Here is a 20,000-nt window from a genome sequence, read left to right as displayed (position 1 = left end):
TCTTTTTTTCAGACATTGACAAGTGCTCTGCTGGAAACGGCTGTGACCGAAATGCTGTATGTGCGAATACTGAGGGATCCTATTATTGCACTTGTAAGGAAGGATATACAGGGGATGGAACAAACTGCACAGGTAAAATGATGTGTGTGACCGACTTGAAATACAGAGGTTTATAGAGCATACGTATTTTTGAAAATTTAAACTGGTTTGAAAAAATAAAATAATTTTTCAAACTTTTCAAACCCCCCAAAAAATTACACCACAACATTTACACCAAGCACAGTACCACCTTCTGCTCCCATTTATCATAAGAACGTTATTTCGCCTATTTTTCCCCTGCCAAGTACGGCGACGTTACTGGCAACATGCGCGTCTTCAAACAGCAATGCATGGAGTTACCAACTGAACTATTCAAAACTGTTATTCATTGTTTTTAATGAACGTTTCCTTAGATTGTTTGAGATTATAAGAGTGGAAATAGCAAATAATTGATTTCTCCTGGCTCCTGGGGCTAGGGGGGAGGGGAGGGATCCTATATAAAAAGCCGACGGGGGTGCTCGTCGGAAATTTTGAAAAGAACTCCTAAGAGGTACCAAGATCATGTGTTGTGGGCTTCGAATGAAATTTTCTTCAACCATAAGAGGTACCAAATTATGGCTTTTTTATTAGACAAAATTAAAAATTAGCTAATTGTCAAATGTCCCCTGGCATAATTCTTTGGCCCAATACCCTAAAAGATACCGCTAAGTCTCCCGCCGTGGACCTTTTGACGCTAAACACCTTAAGAGGTACGAAAACTGCCCTTTTTTTAATCCCTCAAAGGGTACGACAAGCACCCCCGTTCTTCTTCTATATTAGTCCACCCCCCTCCGGTGATTGCTACAACCCAAGTACTTGCTCACACCAACGCCAAATGATATAATCAAATAAATTGGTGAGTGAAAAATGTTCCCTTTCAAGGATTTAGACCAGACCAACTTATGAGATCGAGAATATGCTTATCGCACGGATGGTCGACAGAGGATCCATCTCAGTGATTAAAACTTGATCAACCTGTTAAAAGGTACAAGTAAGGGGTCAAAACCGCCCTTATTATTCAGAATGCCAACCAAGTGCCATTTTCCATTCTTTTTTTCAGACATTGACGAGTGCTCTGCTGGAAACAGCTGTGACCGAAATGCTGTATGTGCGAATACTGAGGGATCCTATTCTTGCAGTTGTAAGGAAGGATATACAGGGGATGGAAGAAACTGCACAGGTAAAATGATGTGTGTGACCGACTTGAAATACAGAGGTTTAAAGAGCATAAGTATTTTTGAAAATTTAAACTGGTTTGAAAAAATAAAATAATTTTTCAAACTTTTCAAACCCCCAAAAAAATTACACCACAACATTTACACCAAGCACAGTACCACCTTCTGCTCCCATTTATCATAAGAACGTTATTTCGCCTAGTTTTCCGCTGCCAAGTACTGCGACGTTGCTGGCAACCGGCGCGTCTTCAAACAGCAATGCATGGAGTTACCAACTGAACTATTCAAAACTGTTATTCATTGTCTTTACTGAATGTTTCCTTAGATTGTTTAAGATTATAAGAGTGGAAATAGCAAATAATTGATTTCTCCTGGCTCCTGGGGTTAGGGGGGAAGGATCCTATATAAAAAGCCTACGGGGGTGCCCGTTGGAAATTTTGAAAAGAACTCCTAAGAGGTACCAAGATCATGTCTTTTGGGCTTCAAATGAAATTTTTTTCAACTATAAGAGGTACCAAATTAAGGCTTTTTTATTAGACAAAATTAAAACTTAGCTAATTGTCAAATGTCCCCTGTCATAATTCTTTGGCCCAATACCCTAAAAGATACCGCTAAATCTCCCGGTGTGGACCTTTTGAGGCTGAACACCTTAAGAGGTACGAAAACCGCCCTTTTTTTAATCCCTCAAAGGGTACGACGAGCACCCCCGTCCTTTTTATATGGGAGTCCACCTCACTCCGGTGATTGCTACAACCCAAGTACTTCATCCATTTACTCACACCAACGCCAATTGAAATAATTAAATAAATTAGTGAGTGAGAAATGTTCCCTTTCAAGGATTTAGACCGGATCAACTTATGAGATCGAGAATATGCTTATCGCACGGATGGTTGACACAGGATCCATCTGAGTGATTAAAACTTGATCAACCTGTTAAAAGGTACAAGTAAGGGGTCCAAACCGCACTTATTATTCAGAATACCAACCAAGTGCTATTTTCCGTTCTTTTTTTCAGACATTGAAGAGTGTCTTGCCGGAAACAGCTGTGACCGAAATGCTGTATGTACGAATACTGATGGATCCTTTTATTGCACTTGTAAGGGAGGATATACAGGGGATGGAAGAAACTGCACAGGTAAAATGATGTGTGTGACCGACTTGAAATACAGAGGTTTATAGAGCATAAGTATTTTTGAAAATTTAAACTGGTTTGAAAAAATAAAATAATTTTTCAAACTTTTCAAACCCCCAAAAAAATTACACCACAACATTTACACCAAGCACAGTACCACCTTCTGCTCCCATTTATCATAAGAACGTTATTTCGCCTAGTTTTTCGCTGCCAAGTACTGCGACGTTGCTGGCAACCGGCGCGTCTTCAAACAGCAATGCATGGAGTTACCAACTGAACTATTCAAAACTGTTATTCATTGTCTTTACTGAATGTTTCCTTAGATTGTTTAAGATTATAAGAGTGGAAATAGCAAATAATTGATTTCTCCTGGCTCCTGGGGTTAGGGGGGAAGGATCCTATATAAAAAGCCTACGGGGGTGCTTGTTGGAAATTTTGAAAAGAACTCCTAAGAGGTACCAAGATCATGTCTTGTGGGCTTCGAATGAAATTTTTTTCAACTATAAGAGGTACCAAATTAAGGCTTTTTTATTAGACAAAATTAAAACTTAGCTAAATGTCAAATGTCCCCTGTCATAATTCTTTGGCCAATACCCTAAAAGATACCGCTAAATCTCCCGCGGTGGACCTTTTGAGGCTCAACACCTTAAGAGGTACGAAAACCGCCCTTTTTTTAATCCCTCAAAGGGTACGACGAGCACCCCCGTCCTTTTTATATGGGAGTCCACCTCACTCCGGTGATTGCTACAACCCAAGTACTTCATCCATTTACTCACACCAACGCCAATTAAAATAATTAAATAAATTAGTGAGTGAGAAATGTTCCCTTTCAAGGATTTAGACCGGATCAACTTATGAGATCGAGAATATGCTTATCGCACGGATGGTTGACACAGGATCCATCTGAGTGATTAAAACTTGATCAACCTGTTAAAAGGTACAAGTAAGGGGTCCAAACCGCACTTATTATTCAGAATACCAACCAAGTGCTATTTTCCGTTCTTTTTTTCAGACATTGAAGAGTGTCTTGCTGGAAACAGCTGTGACCGAAATGCTGTATGTACGAATACTGATGGATCCTTTTATTGCACTTGTAAGGGAGGATATACAGGGGATGGAAGAAACTGCACAGGTGAAATGATGTGTGTGACCGACTTGAAATACAGAGGTTTATAGAGCATAAGTATTTTTGAAAATTTAAACTGGTTTGAAAAAATAAAATAATTTTTCAAACTTTTCAAACCCCCAAAAAAATTACACCACAACATTTACACCAAGCACAGTACCACCTTCTGCTCCCATTTATCATAAGAACGTTATTTCGCCTATTTTTCCCCTTCCAAGTACGGCGACGTTACTGGCAACATGCGCGTCTTCAAACAGCAATGCATGGAGTTACCAACTGAACTATTCAAAACTGTTATTCATTGTTTTTAATGACCGTTTCCTTAGATTGTTTGAGATTATAAGAGAGGAAATAGCAAACAATTGATTTTTCCTGGCTCCTGTGGCTAGGGGGGAGGGGAGGGATCCTATATAAAAAGCCGACAGGGGTGCTCGTCGGAACTTTTGAAAAGAACTCCAAAGAGGTACCAAGATCATGTTTTGTGGGCTTTGAATGAAATTTTTTTCAACCAAAAGAGGTACCAAATTATGGCTTTTTTATTAGACAAAATTAAAAATTAGCTAATTGTCAAATGTCCCCAGTTATAATTCTTTGGCCCAATACCCTAAAAGATACCGCTAAGTCTCCCGCTGTGGACCTTTTGACGCTAAACACCTTAAGAGGTACGAAAACCGCCCTTTTTTTAATCCCTCAAAGGGTACGACAAGCACCCCCGTCCTTTTTATATTTGAGTCCACCCCCCTCCGGTGATTGCTACAACCCAAGTACTTGCTCACACCAACGCCAAATGATATAATCAAATAAATTGGTGAATGAAAAATGTTCCCTTTCAAGGATTTAGACCAGATCAACTTATGAGATCGAGAATATGCTTATCGCACGGATGGTCGACACAGGATCCATCTCAGTGATTAAAACTTGATCAACCTGTTAAAAGGTAAAAGTAAGGGGTCAAAACCGCACTTATTATTCAGAATACCAACCAAGTGCTATTTTCCGTTCTTTTTTTCAGACATTGAAGAGTGTCTTGCTGGAAACAGCTGTGACCGAAATGCTGTATGTACGAATACTGATGGATCCTTTTATTGCACTTGTAAGGGAGGATATAGAGGGGATGGAAGAAACTGCACAGGTAAAATGATGTGTGTGACCGACTTGAAATACAGAGGTTTATAGAGCATAAGTATTTTTGAAAATTTAAACTGGTTTGAAAAAATAAAATAATTTTTCAAACTTTTCAAACCCCCAAAAAAATTACACCACAACATTTACACCAAGCACAGTACCACCTTCTGCTCCCATTTATCATAAGAACGTTATTTCGCCTAGTTTTTCGCTGCCAAGTACTGCGACGTTGCTGGCAACCGGCGCGTCTTCAAACAGCAAAGCATGGAGTTACCAACTGAACTATTCAAAACTGTTATTCATTGTCTTTACTGAATGTTTCCTTAGATTGTTTAAGATTATAAGAGTGGAAATAGCAAATAATTGATTTCTCCTGGCTCCTGGGGTTAGGGGGGAAGGATCCTATATAAAAAGCCTACGGGGGTGCTTGTTGGAAATTTTGAAAAGAACTCCTAAGAGGTACCAAGATCATGTCTTGTGGGCTTCGAATGAAATTTTTTTCAACTATAAGAGGTACCAAATTAAGGCTTTTTTATTAGACAAAATTAAAACTTAGCTAAATGTCAAATGTCCCCTGTCATAATTCTTTGGCCAATACCCTAAAAGATACCGCTAAATCTCCCGCTGTGGACCTTTTGAGGCTGAACACCTTAAGAGGTATGAAAACCGCCCATTTTTTAATCCCTCAAAGGGTACGACGAGCACCCCCGTCCTTTTTATATGGGAGTCCACCTCACTCCGGTGATTGCTACAACCCAAGTACTTCATCCATTTACTCACACCAACGCCAATTGAAATAATTAAATAAATTAGTGAGTGAGAAATGTTCCCTTTCAAGGATTTAGACCGGATCAACTTATGAGATCGAGAATATGCTTATCGCACGGATGGTTGACACAGGATCCATCTGAGTGATTAAAACTTGATCAACCTGTTAAAAGGTACAAGTAAGGGGTCAAAACCGCACTTATTATTCAGAATACCAACCAAGTGCTTTTTTCCGTTCTTTTTTTCAGACATTGAAGAATGTCTTGCTGGAAACAGCTGTGACCGAAATGCTGTATGTACGAATACTGATGGATCCTTTTATTGCACTTGTAAGGGAGGATATACAGGGGATGGAAGAAACTGCACAGGTAAAATGATGTGTGTGACCGACTTGAAATACAGAGGTTTATAGAGCATAAGTATTTTTGAAAATTTAAACTGGTTTGAAAAAACAAAATAATTTTTCAAACTTTTCAAACCCCCAAAAAAATTACACCACAACATTTACACCAAGCACAGTACCACCTTCTGCTCCCATTTATCATAAGAACGTTATTTCGCCTATTTTTCCCCTTCCAAGTACGGCGACGTTACTGGCAACATGCGCGTCTTCAAACAGCAATGCATGGAGTTACCAACTGAACTATTCAAAACTGTTATTCATTGTTTTTAATGACCGTTTCCTTAGATTGTTTGAGATTATAAGAGAGGAAATAGCAAACAATTGATTTCTCCTGGCTCCTGTGGCTAGGGGGGAGGGGAGGGATCCTATATAAAAAGCCGACAGGGGTGCTCGTCGGAACTTTTGAAAAGAACTCCAAAGAGGTACCAAGATCATGTTTTGTGGGCTTTGAATGAAATTTTTTTCAACCAAAAGAGGTACCAAATTATGGCTTTTTTATTAGACAAAATTAAAAATTAGCTTATTGTCAAATGTCCCCAGTTATAACTCTTTGGCCCAATACCGTAAAAGATACCGCTAAGTCTCCCGCTGTGGACCTTTTGACGCTAAACACCTTAAGAGGTACGAAAACCGCCCTTTTTTTAATCCCTCAAAGGGTACGACAAGCACCCCCGTCCTTTTTATATTTGAGTCCACCCCCCTCCGGTGATTGCTACAACCCAAGTACTTGCTCACACCAACGCCAAATGATATAATCAAATAAATTGGTGAATGAAAAATGTTCCCTTTCAAGGATTTAGACCAGATCAACTTATGAGATCGAGAATATGCTTATCGCACGGATGGTCGACACAGGATCCATCTCAGTGATTAAAACTTGATCAACCTGTTAAAAGGTAAAACTAAGGGGTCAAAACCGCACTTATTATTCAGAATACCAACCAAGTGCTATTTTCCGTTCTTTTTTTCAGACATTGAAGAGTGTCTTGCTGGAAACAGCTGTGACCGAAATGCTGTATGTACGAATACTGATGGATCCTTTTATTGCACTTGTAAGGGAGGATATACAGGGGATGGAAGAAACTGCACAGGTAAAATGATGTGTGTGACCGACTTGAAATACAGAGGTTTATAGAGCATAAGTATTTTTGAAAATTTAAACTGGTTTGAAAAAATAAAATAATTTTTCAAACTTTTCAAACCCCCAAAAAAATTACACCACAACATTTACACCAAGCACAGTACCACCTTCTGCTCCCATTTATCATAAGAACGTTATTTCGCCTATTTTTCCCCTTCCAAGTACGACGGCGTTACTGGCAACATGCGCGTCTTCAAACAGCAATGCATGGAGTTACCAACTGAACTATTCAAAACTGTTATTCATTGTTTTTAATGACCGTTTCCTTAGATTGTTTGAGATTATAAGAGAGGAAATAGCAAACAATTGATTTCTCCTGGCTCCTGTGGCTAGGGGGGAGGGGAGGGATCCTATATAAAAAGCCGACAGGGGTGCTCGTCTGAACTTTTGAAAAGAACTCCAAAGAGGTACCAAGATCATGTTTTGTGGGCTTCGAATGAAATTTTTTTCAACCAAAAGAGGTACCAAATTATGGCTTTTTTATTTGACAAAATTAAAAATTAGCTAATTGTCAAATGTCCCCAGTTATAATTCTTTGGCCCAATACCCTAAAAGATACCGCTAAGTCTCCCGCTGTGGACCTTTTGACACTAAACACCTTAAGAGGTACGAAAACTGCCCTTTTTTTAATCCCTCAAAGGGTACGACAAGCACCCCCGTCCTTTTTATATTTGAGTCCACCCCCCTCCGGTGATTGCGACAACCCAAGTACTTGCTCACACCAACGCCAAATGATATAATCAAATAAATTGGTGAATGAAAAATGTTCCCTTTCAAGGATTTAGACCAGATCAACTTATGAGATCGAGAATATGCTTATCGCACGGATGGTCGACACAGGATCCATCTCAGTGATTAAAACTTGATCAACCTGTTAAAAGGTACAAGTAAGGGGTCAAAACCGCACTTATTATTCAGAATACCAACCAAGTGCTATTTTCCGTTCTTTTTTTCAGACATTGAAGAGTGTCTTGCTGGAAACAGCTGTGACCGAAATGCTGTATGTACGAATACTGATGGATCCTTTTATTGCACTTGTAAGGGAGGATATACAGGGGATGGAAGAAACTGCACAGGTAAAATGATGTGTGTGACCGACTTGAAAAATAGAGAATTTTATAGAGCATAAGTATTTTTGAAAATTTAAACTAGTTTGAAAAAATAAAATAATTTTTCAAACTTTTCAAACCCCCAAAAAAATTACACCACAACATTTACACCAAGCACAGTACCACCTTCTGCTCCCATTTATCATAAGAACGTTATTTTGCCTAGTTTTCCGCTGCCAAGTACTGCGACGTTGCTGGCAACCGGCGCGTCTTCAAACAGCAATGCATGGAGTTACCAACTGAACTATTCAAAACTGTTATTCATTGTCTTTACTGAATGTTTCCTTAGATTGTTTAAGATTATAAGAGTGGAAATAGCAAATAATTGATTTCTCCTGGCTCCTGGGGTTAGGGGGGAAGGATCCTATATAAAAAGCCTACGGGGGTGCCCGTTGGAAATTTTGAAAAGAACTCCTAAGAGGTACCAAGATCATGTCTTGTGGGCTTCGAATGAAATTTTTTTCAACTATAAGAGGTACCAAATTAAGGCTTTTTTATTAGACAAAATTAAAACTTAGCTAATTGTCAAATGTCCCCTGTCATAATTCTTTGGCCCAATACCCTAAAAGATACCGCTAAATCTCCCGCTGTGGACCTTTTGAGGCTGAACACCTTAAGAGGTACGAAAACCGCCCTTTTTTTAATCCCTCAAAGGGTACGACGAGCACCCCCGTCCTTTTTATATGGGAGTCCACCTCACTCCGGTGATTGCTACAACCCAAGTACTTCATCCATTTACTCACACCAACGCCAAATGAAATAATCAAATAAATTAGTGAGTGAGAAATGTTCCCTTTCAAGGATTTAGTCCGGATCAACTTATGAGATCGAGAATATGCTTATCGCACGGATGGTTGACACAGGATCCATCTGAGTGATTAAAACTTGATCAACCTGTTAAAAGGTACAAGTAAGGGGTCCAAACCGCACTTATAATTCAGAATACCAACCAAGTGCTATTTTCCGTTCTTTTTTTCAGACATTGAAGAGTGTCTTGCTGGAAACAGCTGTGACCGAAATGCTGTATGTACGAATACTGATGGATCCTTTTATTGCACTTGTAAGGGAGGATATACAGGGGATGGAAGAAACTGCACAGGTAAAATGATGTGTGTGACCGACTTGAAATACAGAGGTTTATGGAGCATAAGTATTTTTGAAAATTTAAACTGGTTTGAAAAAATAAAATAATTTTTCAAACTTTTCAAACCCCCAAAAAAATTACACCACAACATTTCCACCAAGCACAGTACCACCTTCTGCTCCCATTTATCATAAGAACGTTATTTCGCCTATTTTTCCCCTTCCAAGTACGGCGACGTTACTGGCAACATGCGCGTCTTCAAACAGCAATGCATGGAGTTACCAACTGAACTATTCAAAACTGTTATTCATTGTTTTTAATGACCGTTTCCTTAGATTGTTTGAGATTATAAGAGTGGAAATAGCAAACAATTGATTTCTCCTGGCTCCTGTGGCTAGGGGGGAGGGGAGGGATCCTATATAAAAAGCCGACGGGGGTGCTCGTCGGAAATTTTAAAAAGAACTCCTAAGAGGTACCAAGATCATGTGTTGTGGGCTTCGAATGAAATTTTTTTCAACTATAAGAGGTACCAAATTAAGGCTTTTTTATTAGCCAAAATTAAAAGTTAGCTAATTGTCAAATGTCCCCAGTTATAATTCTTTGGCCGAATACCCTAAAAGATACCGCTAAATCTCACGCTGTGGACCTTTTGACGCTAAACACCTTAAGAGGTACGAAAGCCGCCCTTTTTTTAATCCCTCAAAGGGTACGACAAGCACCCCCGTCCTTTTTATATTTGAGTCCACCCCCCTCCGGTGATTGCTACAACCCAAGTACTTCATCCATTTACTCACACCGACGGCAAATGAAATAATCAAATAAATTGGTGAGTGAAAAATGTTCCCTTTCAATGATTTAGACCAGATCAACTTATGAGATCGAGAATATGCTTATCGCACGGATGGTCGACACAGGATCCATCTCAGTGATTAAAACTTGATCAACCTGTTAAAAGGTACAAGTAAGGGGTCAAAACGGCACTTATTATTCAGAATGCCAACCAAGTGTCATTTTCCGTTCTTTTTTTCAGACATTGACGAGTGCTCTGCTGGAAACAGCTGTGACCGAAATGCTGTATGTGCGAATACTGAAGGATCCTATAATTGCACTTGTAAGGAAGGATATACAGGGAATGGAAGAAACTGCCCAGGTAAAATGATGTGTGTGACCGACTTGAAATACAGAGGTTATAAAGCATAAGTATTTTATAAGTATTTTTGAAAATTTAAACTGGTTTGAGAAAATAAAATAGTTTTTCAAACTTTTCAAACCCCAAAAAATTTACACCACAACATTTACACCAAGGATAGTACCACCTTCTGCTCCCTTTTATCATAAGAACGTTATTTCGCCTATTTTTCTGCTGCCAAGTACGGCGACGTTGCTGGCAACCGGCGCGTCTTTAAACAGCAATGCATGGAGTTACCAACTGAAGTATTCAAAACTGTTATTCATTGTCTTTACTGAACGTTTCCTTAGATTGTTTAAGATTATAAGATTGGAAATAGCAAATAATTGATTTCTTCTGGCTTCTGGTCTTAGGAGGGGGGGGGGGGGGGGATCCGATATAAAAAGCCGATAGGGGTGCTTGTCGGAAATTTTGAAAAGAATTCCTAAGGGCCGATTTACAAGCTCACGACAGGCCTACGACATGACTTACGATTGTCGCAGCGTTTTAAAACATGTTTTAAAATGCTACGACATTTTTTCTGACGTACACAACAATCATAAATCATGTCGTGGGCCTGTCTTAAGCCGTTGTCGCATGCGACAAAGTCGTACCGTGTAAATCGGCCCTAAGAGGTACCAAGATCATGTCTTGTGGGCTTCGAATGAAATTTTTTTCAACCATAAGAGGTACCAAATTAAGGGTTTTCTATTAGACAAAATTAAAACTTAGCTAATTGTCAAATGTCCCCTGTCATAATTCTTTGGCCCAATACCCTAAAAGATACCGCTAAATCTCCCGCTGTGGACCTTTTGAGGCTGAGAACCTTAAGAGGTACGAAAACCGCCCTTTTTTTAATCCCTCAAAGGGTACAACAAGCACCCCCGTCCTTTTTATATGGGAGTCCTTACCCCTCCGGTGATTTCTACAACCCAAGTTTTTCATCCATTTACTCACACCAACGCCAAATGAAATAGTCAAATAAATTGGTGAGTGAAAAATGTTCCCTTACAAGGATTTAGACCAGATCAACTTGTGAGATCGAGAATATGCTTATCGCACGGATGGTCGAGACAGGATCCATCTCAGTGATTAAAACTTGATCAACCTGTTAAAAGGTACAAGTAAGGAGTCTAAACCCCACTTATTATTCAGAATGCCAACCAAGTGCCATTTTCCGTTCTTTTTTTTAGACATTGACGAGTGCTCTGCTGGAAACAGCTGTGACCGAAATGCTGTATGTGCGAATACTGAGGGATCCTATTACTGCACTTGTAAGGAAGGATATACAGGGGATGGAAGAAACTGCACAGGTAAAATGATGTGTGTGACCGACTTGAAATACAGAGGTTATACAGCATAAGTATTTTTGAAAATTTAAACTGTTTTGAAAAAATAAAATAATTTTTCAAACTTTTCAAACCCCCAAATAAATTAAACCACAACATTTACACCAAGCACAGTACCACTTTCTGCTCCCATTTATCATAAGAACGTTATTTCGCCTATTTTTCCGCTGCCAAGTACGGCGACGATGCTGGCAACCGGCGCGTCTTCAAACAGCAATGCATGGAGTTATTACGAAATAGCCACAGGCCTTCGTAAGCGAGAAGAATGGGCCCGCCTTGCAACTTTAAGATCTGCAATGGGTAAGGAAGGTCTACAAATTCTACTCAACGTAAATCTTTTCGGAGGAACATATGAAGAATAGAGATAAATGTTTGGAGAAGTACTTTAAGCCCAGCAGAAATGTGGTATACGAAAGATATATTTTTAATTCATGTGTGCGACAAGGCGAAGAAATTGTTCAAAGTTAAGTCACAAGATTGAGAAAATTAGCAGCTTCCTACGAGTGCGGTGTACTGACAGATGAGCTTATCAGGGCCAGGCCGCGTCATTAGCTTAAAGATCATGTCAAGGAGATAAAGTTGGGCTGTGACGGGAAAAACCCTTCAGAAAGCCATACAAATGTGTACGTCGGGTGAAATCGCTTCCCGCCAAATTAAATGAAGGGGATTTAAGGTGGAGAAGACAAGCAGACAGAAAGAAAGAAAGTAAGTAAGTAAGAAATTTAACGAGAAGAAAGCTACAGATGGATGTTGTCATAAGAAGAGAGATTGAGGAAAACCGCCCAACTCAGGAAAGAAAAACGAGAAGACGAAAGCTGACCCGACGGTTCTTTTTTCAAAGCCAGTATCAATCTTGTACCCAGAGTCCTCGGGCTTCTTGGCCAGCGGGTGAGCGCCCGGAGAGACTCTGGGATAATCGATTTGAACTATATTTTTGATTGGCCGATTGCGTAGCAATGGTAGTCCGACAGGAAGTCGGTAAGTAATTCGGAAGCCCCAGAATTTGGAGGGACATTCAAAATCTAAAACTAGTCTCAGTGCTGTTTTATTTTTTCTACCTCAGAAATATATAAATCACAAAAATAATAAAACGACGAGGTTTGAACTATGTCTTATACCGCACGGGAATTTTCTCACGCTGCTAAAAAGTGATTACTGTTGCTGTTGCAAAAGTACCGTGGGAAATATAACATCAGTCTCTTTGAGGCGAAATCCGTGGAATAAGGTCTTGTCGAAGCCATTCAGAATTACGGAAACATCAAATTATAGAAGAAGAGCACATTTGTGTCGTTTCCACGAAAGATTTGTCGATCGTGTTGCTTGCACGATGGCATTCTCATTGCATTCTGAACGATGGAATGTACGCTGAAACACCAAAAATACACTCACCGAAAGTGTCAGAGGTTTCATCTTCACTTGCTCTTACAGCAAGCCAATGATCATTTCTCCAGTTTCTTTGTGTGTAAGGCTAAAATTCTTGTTTCTCGAACACTTTCAACCCGCCATTTCTACTGTTAACGGTTTTCTCTTTTCTGCTTCCGTTTAAACTCAACCATACGTCGTAAGACCGGAACCCACGTTTTCTGGGAAAATGGAGTTTATTATCCCAGAGTCTCTCCGGGCGCTCACCCGCTGGCCAAAAAGCCCGAGGACTCTGGGTACGAGATTGAGCCAGTATCATTTACGGAAATCCTGTTTAATCGACACAGTGAGACGTGCCAAAGTTGTAATAACATTTCTAAACTTCAGTTTGGTAATATACGAAGGGCTTTGACGGCATATTGTGTTAGTTTTTGGGATCTGTGTAGATAAAATTCATGTCCACGAAAGCCGGATCAGGCGAAGGGGCTCAGGTCGAAAGCTTCTTACACCTCGTAGCCGCCTTGAATCCAAATAAAGAAGAAGACAAGGAATAGGAGATGGGAGGAGGCACATCGAAAGCTTTATATAGCGAAAGATGTCAATGAAAGCTGGAAAAAAATAAACTGTATGTGCGTCGATTCCACTGACACGGCCTTCGCACAACATCTTTTGTCCTTGGATGTGAGACGAAGAATGGGGTTAGTATTTACACTGATTATTGGTTTCCCTTTAGTACTATGATTCTTCGTCGTCAGCTTAGTGTGCGTTTTATTTTGCTCTTCGTGTTTTTTATCCGTCAGTTCAGTTGCCATATCATGGAATGATGGCTTTCAGTGTAGGGACGCACAAAGAGGAGCAATTGGCTTCAGCTTTGAAGCGTCTCGATTTAGCTGTTGAAGCCCACGGTAGATGAGCATTTTTGTTTGGTAAAAAAGAAGGGCTGAACTTATTTTTTTGTGCTTTTTTTTTCTCATTAGAATAGGGTCAAGCATGGTAGATCTGCTCAGTTTATTTTGCATCATTTGAAAGCCAATTTACCGGTACATTCATTTGCCAGTCATTTAGCTACCTTTCGGCACAGAGTACAGGTAACATTTTTGATCAAGTAAATAAAATAAATTTTACAAATAATAATAATAATTAAATAATAATAATAATAATAATAATAATAATAATAATAATAATAATAATAATAACAATAAACAGTAAGTTGCGTTCATTTTAGTCAAACAGAAACCACCTGGTAAAACTATTTGTGTAAGCACGGATCACTTTTGGCATACTGGTCCTTTGGAATGTGCAAACAGTATGTCTCTGATGTACACATGTCAATGAGAATTCCCTTCACGCAAGTTTTATACATCATTATCAACAAAGATGAGCACAGCGGTATGATGATAGTTATTAATACTGTAAATGAAGAAATATGTTATCATGAAGTATGGGTATGTTCATTGTTGAAAACTTTAAAGGACAGGTTGCAGGTTGACACTAGTAGTTCAGTAACTCATGGGTTTTTGTTTAGTCGATGTTTGCTATTGGTACCAACTGGCAGAACTGTTTGGCTAACAAAAGGAATTATGGTATAGATGGTTACCTCAAATAAACAATCACAGACCCTGGGCAGTCAATCACTGTCCTGGCCTAGGTTCATCTGCTGAATGTAACAGTAGTGGAATATTGTAACTACACTGTAGACATTGTGGTGATTACTGTTGATAGCAATTATTAATAATTTTCCTGTCTTTTCATATTTACTGGCCCATAACCTTTTTTCTAGGGAACAAGTTCACAGAGCAAGGAAAAGGTTGACTACCCTTGATTGGAATTACTGGTATCATAATGGCTTTTCATTTTCCACCACTGAGGATCATGCTTACACCATCATTTCACGAAAATACAACCAGAGAACAAAATCTTGGGATGTTAGGATATTAAAGGTGTCCAAGATTGTGGATATATTTGGAAGAGAAAGGACAAAATTTTTAAACTTTGCATTGATGACGGCGACTACTTAATCACTTGTGAAGTCTGTCTGGAACCTGACGAACCCAGAATCATTTCTCCAAAAATTGTTGAAAGTGAACCTCTTCCAGCTCATGAGCTCCTGGCAAGATGCGGAAACAGATTTTCACAAATAAGCAGCTCATAGAGATTTAAATGCAAACCTTTCAGCTACCGTAAAACTAGGAAAAACACAAATGCCCTCACAATAATATGTTGCAGTGATGAAATTACTAACAGTCAGGTGTCAATGGAATGGCTCAAGTCAAGCTAATAAGCCTTGGCTTTTTGCTTCAGTTTTGGTAGTAGCTTGAAGTAATAATTATATTAACTGTTTTTCCTCCAAGTTTTGTGGGGTCATTGTGACATGTATAAGCACTAAGCCAGCCTTGAAACCATGACAAGGTATACAGTGTATGACTTGACAGTTTTTAACCCAAGATAAGGGCTGACCATACATTACACATTGTAGCTTTGAAATCAATGCTGGAGTTTTGTCTCATGGTAATATATTATATAACTTTAGAATTTTGCCTACTGATGTGATTTCTTATTGTGTGTGGTTTTGTACATGGCAATTTTATTGCATACAGTTGTAGCTTTTGCAAACTGAAATACCGTAATTTAAACTACAGTGAAAAAAATATTTGTAAATACAAAAAATAGAAATTCGAATTCAGTGCTATGATATTGGGAAATTGACAGTTATTGTAAAAAGTGGTGTTGGGAGTAACATGTGAATACAGATGACAGACAAGCAAAATCAAATTTTATTATTGTTCATATACATGTCTGCATCAAATTATTTGAACATGTGAAAGCATTAATTATTATTCTAAGAAATTTTCCATTCTTGCAAAAGTTTAAGTCAGTCTAAACCAGAAGAAATGGTGTCACAAATAAATGTAATCTAAATTGCCTTTAAAAACAGTTTTTATCCTAAACCAAAGTTTCACAACGAGGCAACTAAAACAAGTCAGTTATTGGGGGTGATGGTATGCTGAAAATCATTATTAAAAGAGGGGATCCTGAGATTTCCTGATATTTTTATTTGGGAGTGGAGGTTCCCTTTAATGAAAAACCACACACTATTACTTCCCAACATTTAGACAGTTCGGAACCCATCTAAACACCTGTTGCTTAGGGGATAGTGTCTTCTAGTACAAAGTACGTGCACACAGCAGAGGGAACAACTTTCCTCTTCCTTCTTCCATGGGCAGTCACCTTGTGTATCTAGGATGTATAAATATTGTGTCCAAACAGTTTTCAAAAGTGCCTTGTTTGTGAAATACAGTTGCATCCCCACATCCTTTGTTTTTGATGTCCTGGCTCATACGCCTGTAGTACGGCAGTTACCTTATTTGCCCAATTCAGGAACTGGCTTTTGGTCGATAGATCAGTTTCATAAATGGCGACCACATTTAGCTTGTTGTATTTATGTTAATTACACCTACTTCCCTCATTTTTAAGATTCTTTTGAAAGTTGCTTGTCATAGCAAGACTAGAAAGGCTCGTTAGCTAAAACAGAAGAACATTTTATTTGGCAGGCATTATGAAATAGATCTATACAAATGTAGGTTGTCCACTTGACTATGGTACATCGGCAAGTCAGGTGCTGGCATCTTCATGGTCAGAGGCATTTTCATCTTGTTCCAAAAGAAGGCAATCAGCATGCATGCTTCCCACTCCCTTCTGTAGTGCCTTTATGGCCAATTCCCATGCCATATTTATCAACTCCTAGGGAAAGATACTATTCATTAATGTGGTACATTGCAATTCCGTGAACGAAGTCCTGCCCTCAAAGATTATTGATTTTATGAAGTTATGATGTACATACATGGAAGAGAACTCCCCACAAAGACTTACATAAATTTTTGACTATCACAACTGGCTAGGAACGTTTTTTTTTTTTGGAGAAATCGTGAAACGTGATATGCTTATCAGCTGAACGGTGAAATTGACATTATACAGGTGATCATGATTTGGCAGAACAAGTTACTGCAAGTAAAGCAACCAAAATATATTTGAATGCATGGAGATTTTCTAATATGGCGTGTATTCATCACTGATTATACATTCTGAATGCTTGATTTCTTCTGATTCTTTTCTTCCCTGCTCATCAAATGTTCTTGATTTCCCTGAGGCACATTTGCGACAACTGTGTTTTACTAGCACGTTCAAATTGAGAAAATCGCATCGGAGCTCGAGTACTACCGGTTAACAGGCCTTGATAAACAACTCAGCTTGTCTGTTCGGCCTGCCGGAAACCGCAATCGCTATGAAAAAAGAGTGTTGAACATATATTATCGCCTACCTTGTTTCATGCGTGGTTTCGTCCCTGTTCCACATATGCAAGTCATCTCTGATGTTCAACTGCAGAACACTCGAGGCTATGTAGCATGACAAGTGAAGAATTCCATTGAGAAAAAGGCCTCGAAATTTCACAAATGGTTCACATTTTTGCCCGAAACAATTTCATCGAGTTTCCTTACGTTTTTCTCCTAAGGGGTCTGCGGGAAACACTGCTTGTGCTTCGCCATTTTACATACACGATACATCGAACGATAAATATCTCATCTCGCGCGCGTCGTGTGAAGATTTCTATTGGTTGAAAATTGTGTGGTTGTCAATCAAGCTCACACATGCGCTTTATCGTGACACAGGCCCTTTAAAATATATCAAAAAGGGAAGCTTACAAGTACTCCGATGTTCGTTCATTCTCAGTCAACCTCGAATTTCGGTGAGGGAATCGACAAACAGATGTAAAAGAATTGATATAGCGCGCGCCTTAAACCGGCGGCAAATTGTCGCCGGTAAATGCCTATTACTCCGCCCATTCACCCGCGCATTCTGATTGACCATCTGATATGGAAGTTGTCAAAAAGATGTCAAAATTTAATCAAAAACTTTCTCGAGTGGCAACGGTAAGGCGCGTAGCACCGTAAACTTTAGCAGATATAAATGGAGTCTTATGGTGATTTTCTTTTGTCAGAACTGGCCGGCCACGCCTATCAGTCTCTTTGCGAATAAAATGCAACAATTTGAATAAACACTTGAATGATAATCCCTCGCATTCTTCATGGAAGAGTATATATCATCGTCGAAGTGTGTTAATTTGAAGGCTTTGTAGAGTTAGCCCTTCCAGATGCCTGGTTTGGCCGGTCAGTTCTGTCAAATGGAAAGCGTCCTTAGAAAATGCCTTTTGTCGCTCACCGTTAGTTTAACTAAAAAAAGTGTTCAGTCCGCCTTTTTGGCTTTTACCATTTGCACGTAGATGTCGACGAGTGTTCAGAGGACAAGAACAACTGTAGCCGTGAAGCAAACTGTACCAACATCGAAGGCTCATATAATTGCACATGCAAAGAGGGATTTTTTGGCGATGGACGAAAATGTACACGTAAGTTTCCAAGTATTTGTTATCATAGGTTCCAGGTGGAGTTTGTTGAAAAAAGGGTCAATGAATACTCGATTTTCTGCAAAAAAAATTCTTTTTTCAGGGGTGTTAATTTGAAAGGGATCCATCATAGCCCGCGAATACAGCCGACTGACAGTCGGCTGTATTCGCGGGCTAGCTCTGTCACGGCAGTCAGCTAATTTTGTGTAGTTAGATCAATCACTTTCCCTTACTCGCTATGGAACTTCACGTATTTAAGCTACACAACTAAAAGCTTCGTTAACAATCAATTGATCAGTATAGTGCAGACTGTTTTTAAACCAGTATACTGAAAGAAATTATTTTAAACTGGTACAACCAACTCATTTAGTGCTAGGAAGGCAGGTTGAACCTATCAGAAGGAAAAACAACGTCCTTTTAGCCGGTAAGGATTACGTGCACTTGCCAAAACGCTCAAAGTAAATTAATTAAAATTGAACAAAGAATTTGCTCAACCTTTAAATGACTGCATGGTTTGGATGCTGTACGACTATACAAGGAAAGTTCGACTCCTGCAAACTGGAGCACTCGGGTTTTTTCCGAGTATTCCCGAGTCTCCATTGCAAAATATCATGCATCTCGTTATTTCATCTACCGAGGCTAACAATTTCCATCGCAGTCATTCATTTCAGTAGCGAGAATGCACCGTTTCGACATTTTCATATCGAGCTCCTGTTGAGAAGCGTGTACACGATGATTTTTGGATTGATTTTACATCGAAATCAGACTCTCAAGGACTAATAAGTCCTGTATAGTTAATAATTACACTTGGAGTGGACAACGTCTTGATAACGAAAGAAATCATTGTGTTTTTTTTTAATGAAGATTTTGAAAAACACGCCAGACTGCGAAAATACAGAGAAATACATGTAGTATGTCTATAGCACGCTGCTGCTTATGTTTTTCTCCAGTAACAACCTATTTTTATTGCAACATCAGGAGCAAAGTCTTGCAAGCACATCCGGGATATGAATGTCTCCTATTGGAAAGAGGACGGGTATTACTGGATCGACCCGGCCAGTGATGGAACAGACCTGAAAGTTTTCTGTGATATGACTACTGACGGAGGTAATGGATAAGAAAAATCTTGCTACGATTAATTATACTTTAAGCACAGAACTACCCTACTGCTAAGGAACCGAAACTCTATGCCTTCCCTTACTCTCGCCCAGTCACCAAAGACCCATATATCTAATCAACCCTGCGTTAAGATAAGGCGACCACCAAAACTGTCAAGTCTCGTTGGATGCTTAAGGGAGGTAAGCGTCTACAAGAAGTCAGGCCACATGTAGTATATCTGTTAGCTTCTTTTGCAACTTCTTAAGGTGGTAAAGTAGCTGTTATGATCTTTCCAACTTTTATTTCATTCTATTCCGCAATTCAAATACAAGAAACTTTATGTGTTCTCAAAAAATGTTGGTTAATTACCTTTACCTGCTCGTGCGAGGTAGATGTGGTTGTTGTCGTGAAACATATGTCATCAGACACCATATTGGGGGTGTATTTCATAATTGATAAGTGAAGTTAGTGTAGTCCTGAGGTC

At 39.2% G+C, this 20,000-nt stretch overlaps 1 protein-coding gene across 1 annotated transcript in view; it reads left to right on the top strand.

Annotated features, from left to right (window-relative positions):
- Positions 1-20,000, top strand: part of LOC138002495 (fibrillin-1-like) — a 472,982-nt gene that overhangs the window by 344,901 nt on the left and 108,081 nt on the right. Inside the window, exons 45-55 of the mRNA XM_068848531.1 lie at positions 13-132; positions 1,139-1,258; positions 2,269-2,388; positions 3,398-3,517; positions 4,524-4,643; positions 5,653-5,772; positions 6,779-6,898; positions 7,905-8,024; positions 9,037-9,156; positions 10,172-10,291; positions 11,503-11,622. Coding sequence (XP_068704632.1) covers positions 13-132; positions 1,139-1,258; positions 2,269-2,388; positions 3,398-3,517; positions 4,524-4,643; positions 5,653-5,772; positions 6,779-6,898; positions 7,905-8,024; positions 9,037-9,156; positions 10,172-10,291; positions 11,503-11,622 — 1,320 coding nt within the window. The remainder of the gene's footprint in view (positions 1-12; positions 133-1,138; positions 1,259-2,268; positions 2,389-3,397; positions 3,518-4,523; positions 4,644-5,652; positions 5,773-6,778; positions 6,899-7,904; positions 8,025-9,036; positions 9,157-10,171; positions 10,292-11,502; positions 11,623-20,000) is intronic.

Source organism: Montipora foliosa, chromosome 5, assembly GCF_036669935.1.
Source record: "Montipora foliosa isolate CH-2021 chromosome 5, ASM3666993v2, whole genome shotgun sequence".
In the NCBI taxonomy this organism is placed as follows: domain Eukaryota; kingdom Metazoa; phylum Cnidaria; class Anthozoa; order Scleractinia; family Acroporidae; genus Montipora; species Montipora foliosa.
This window is presented reverse-complemented; position numbering and strand designations above follow the sequence as displayed.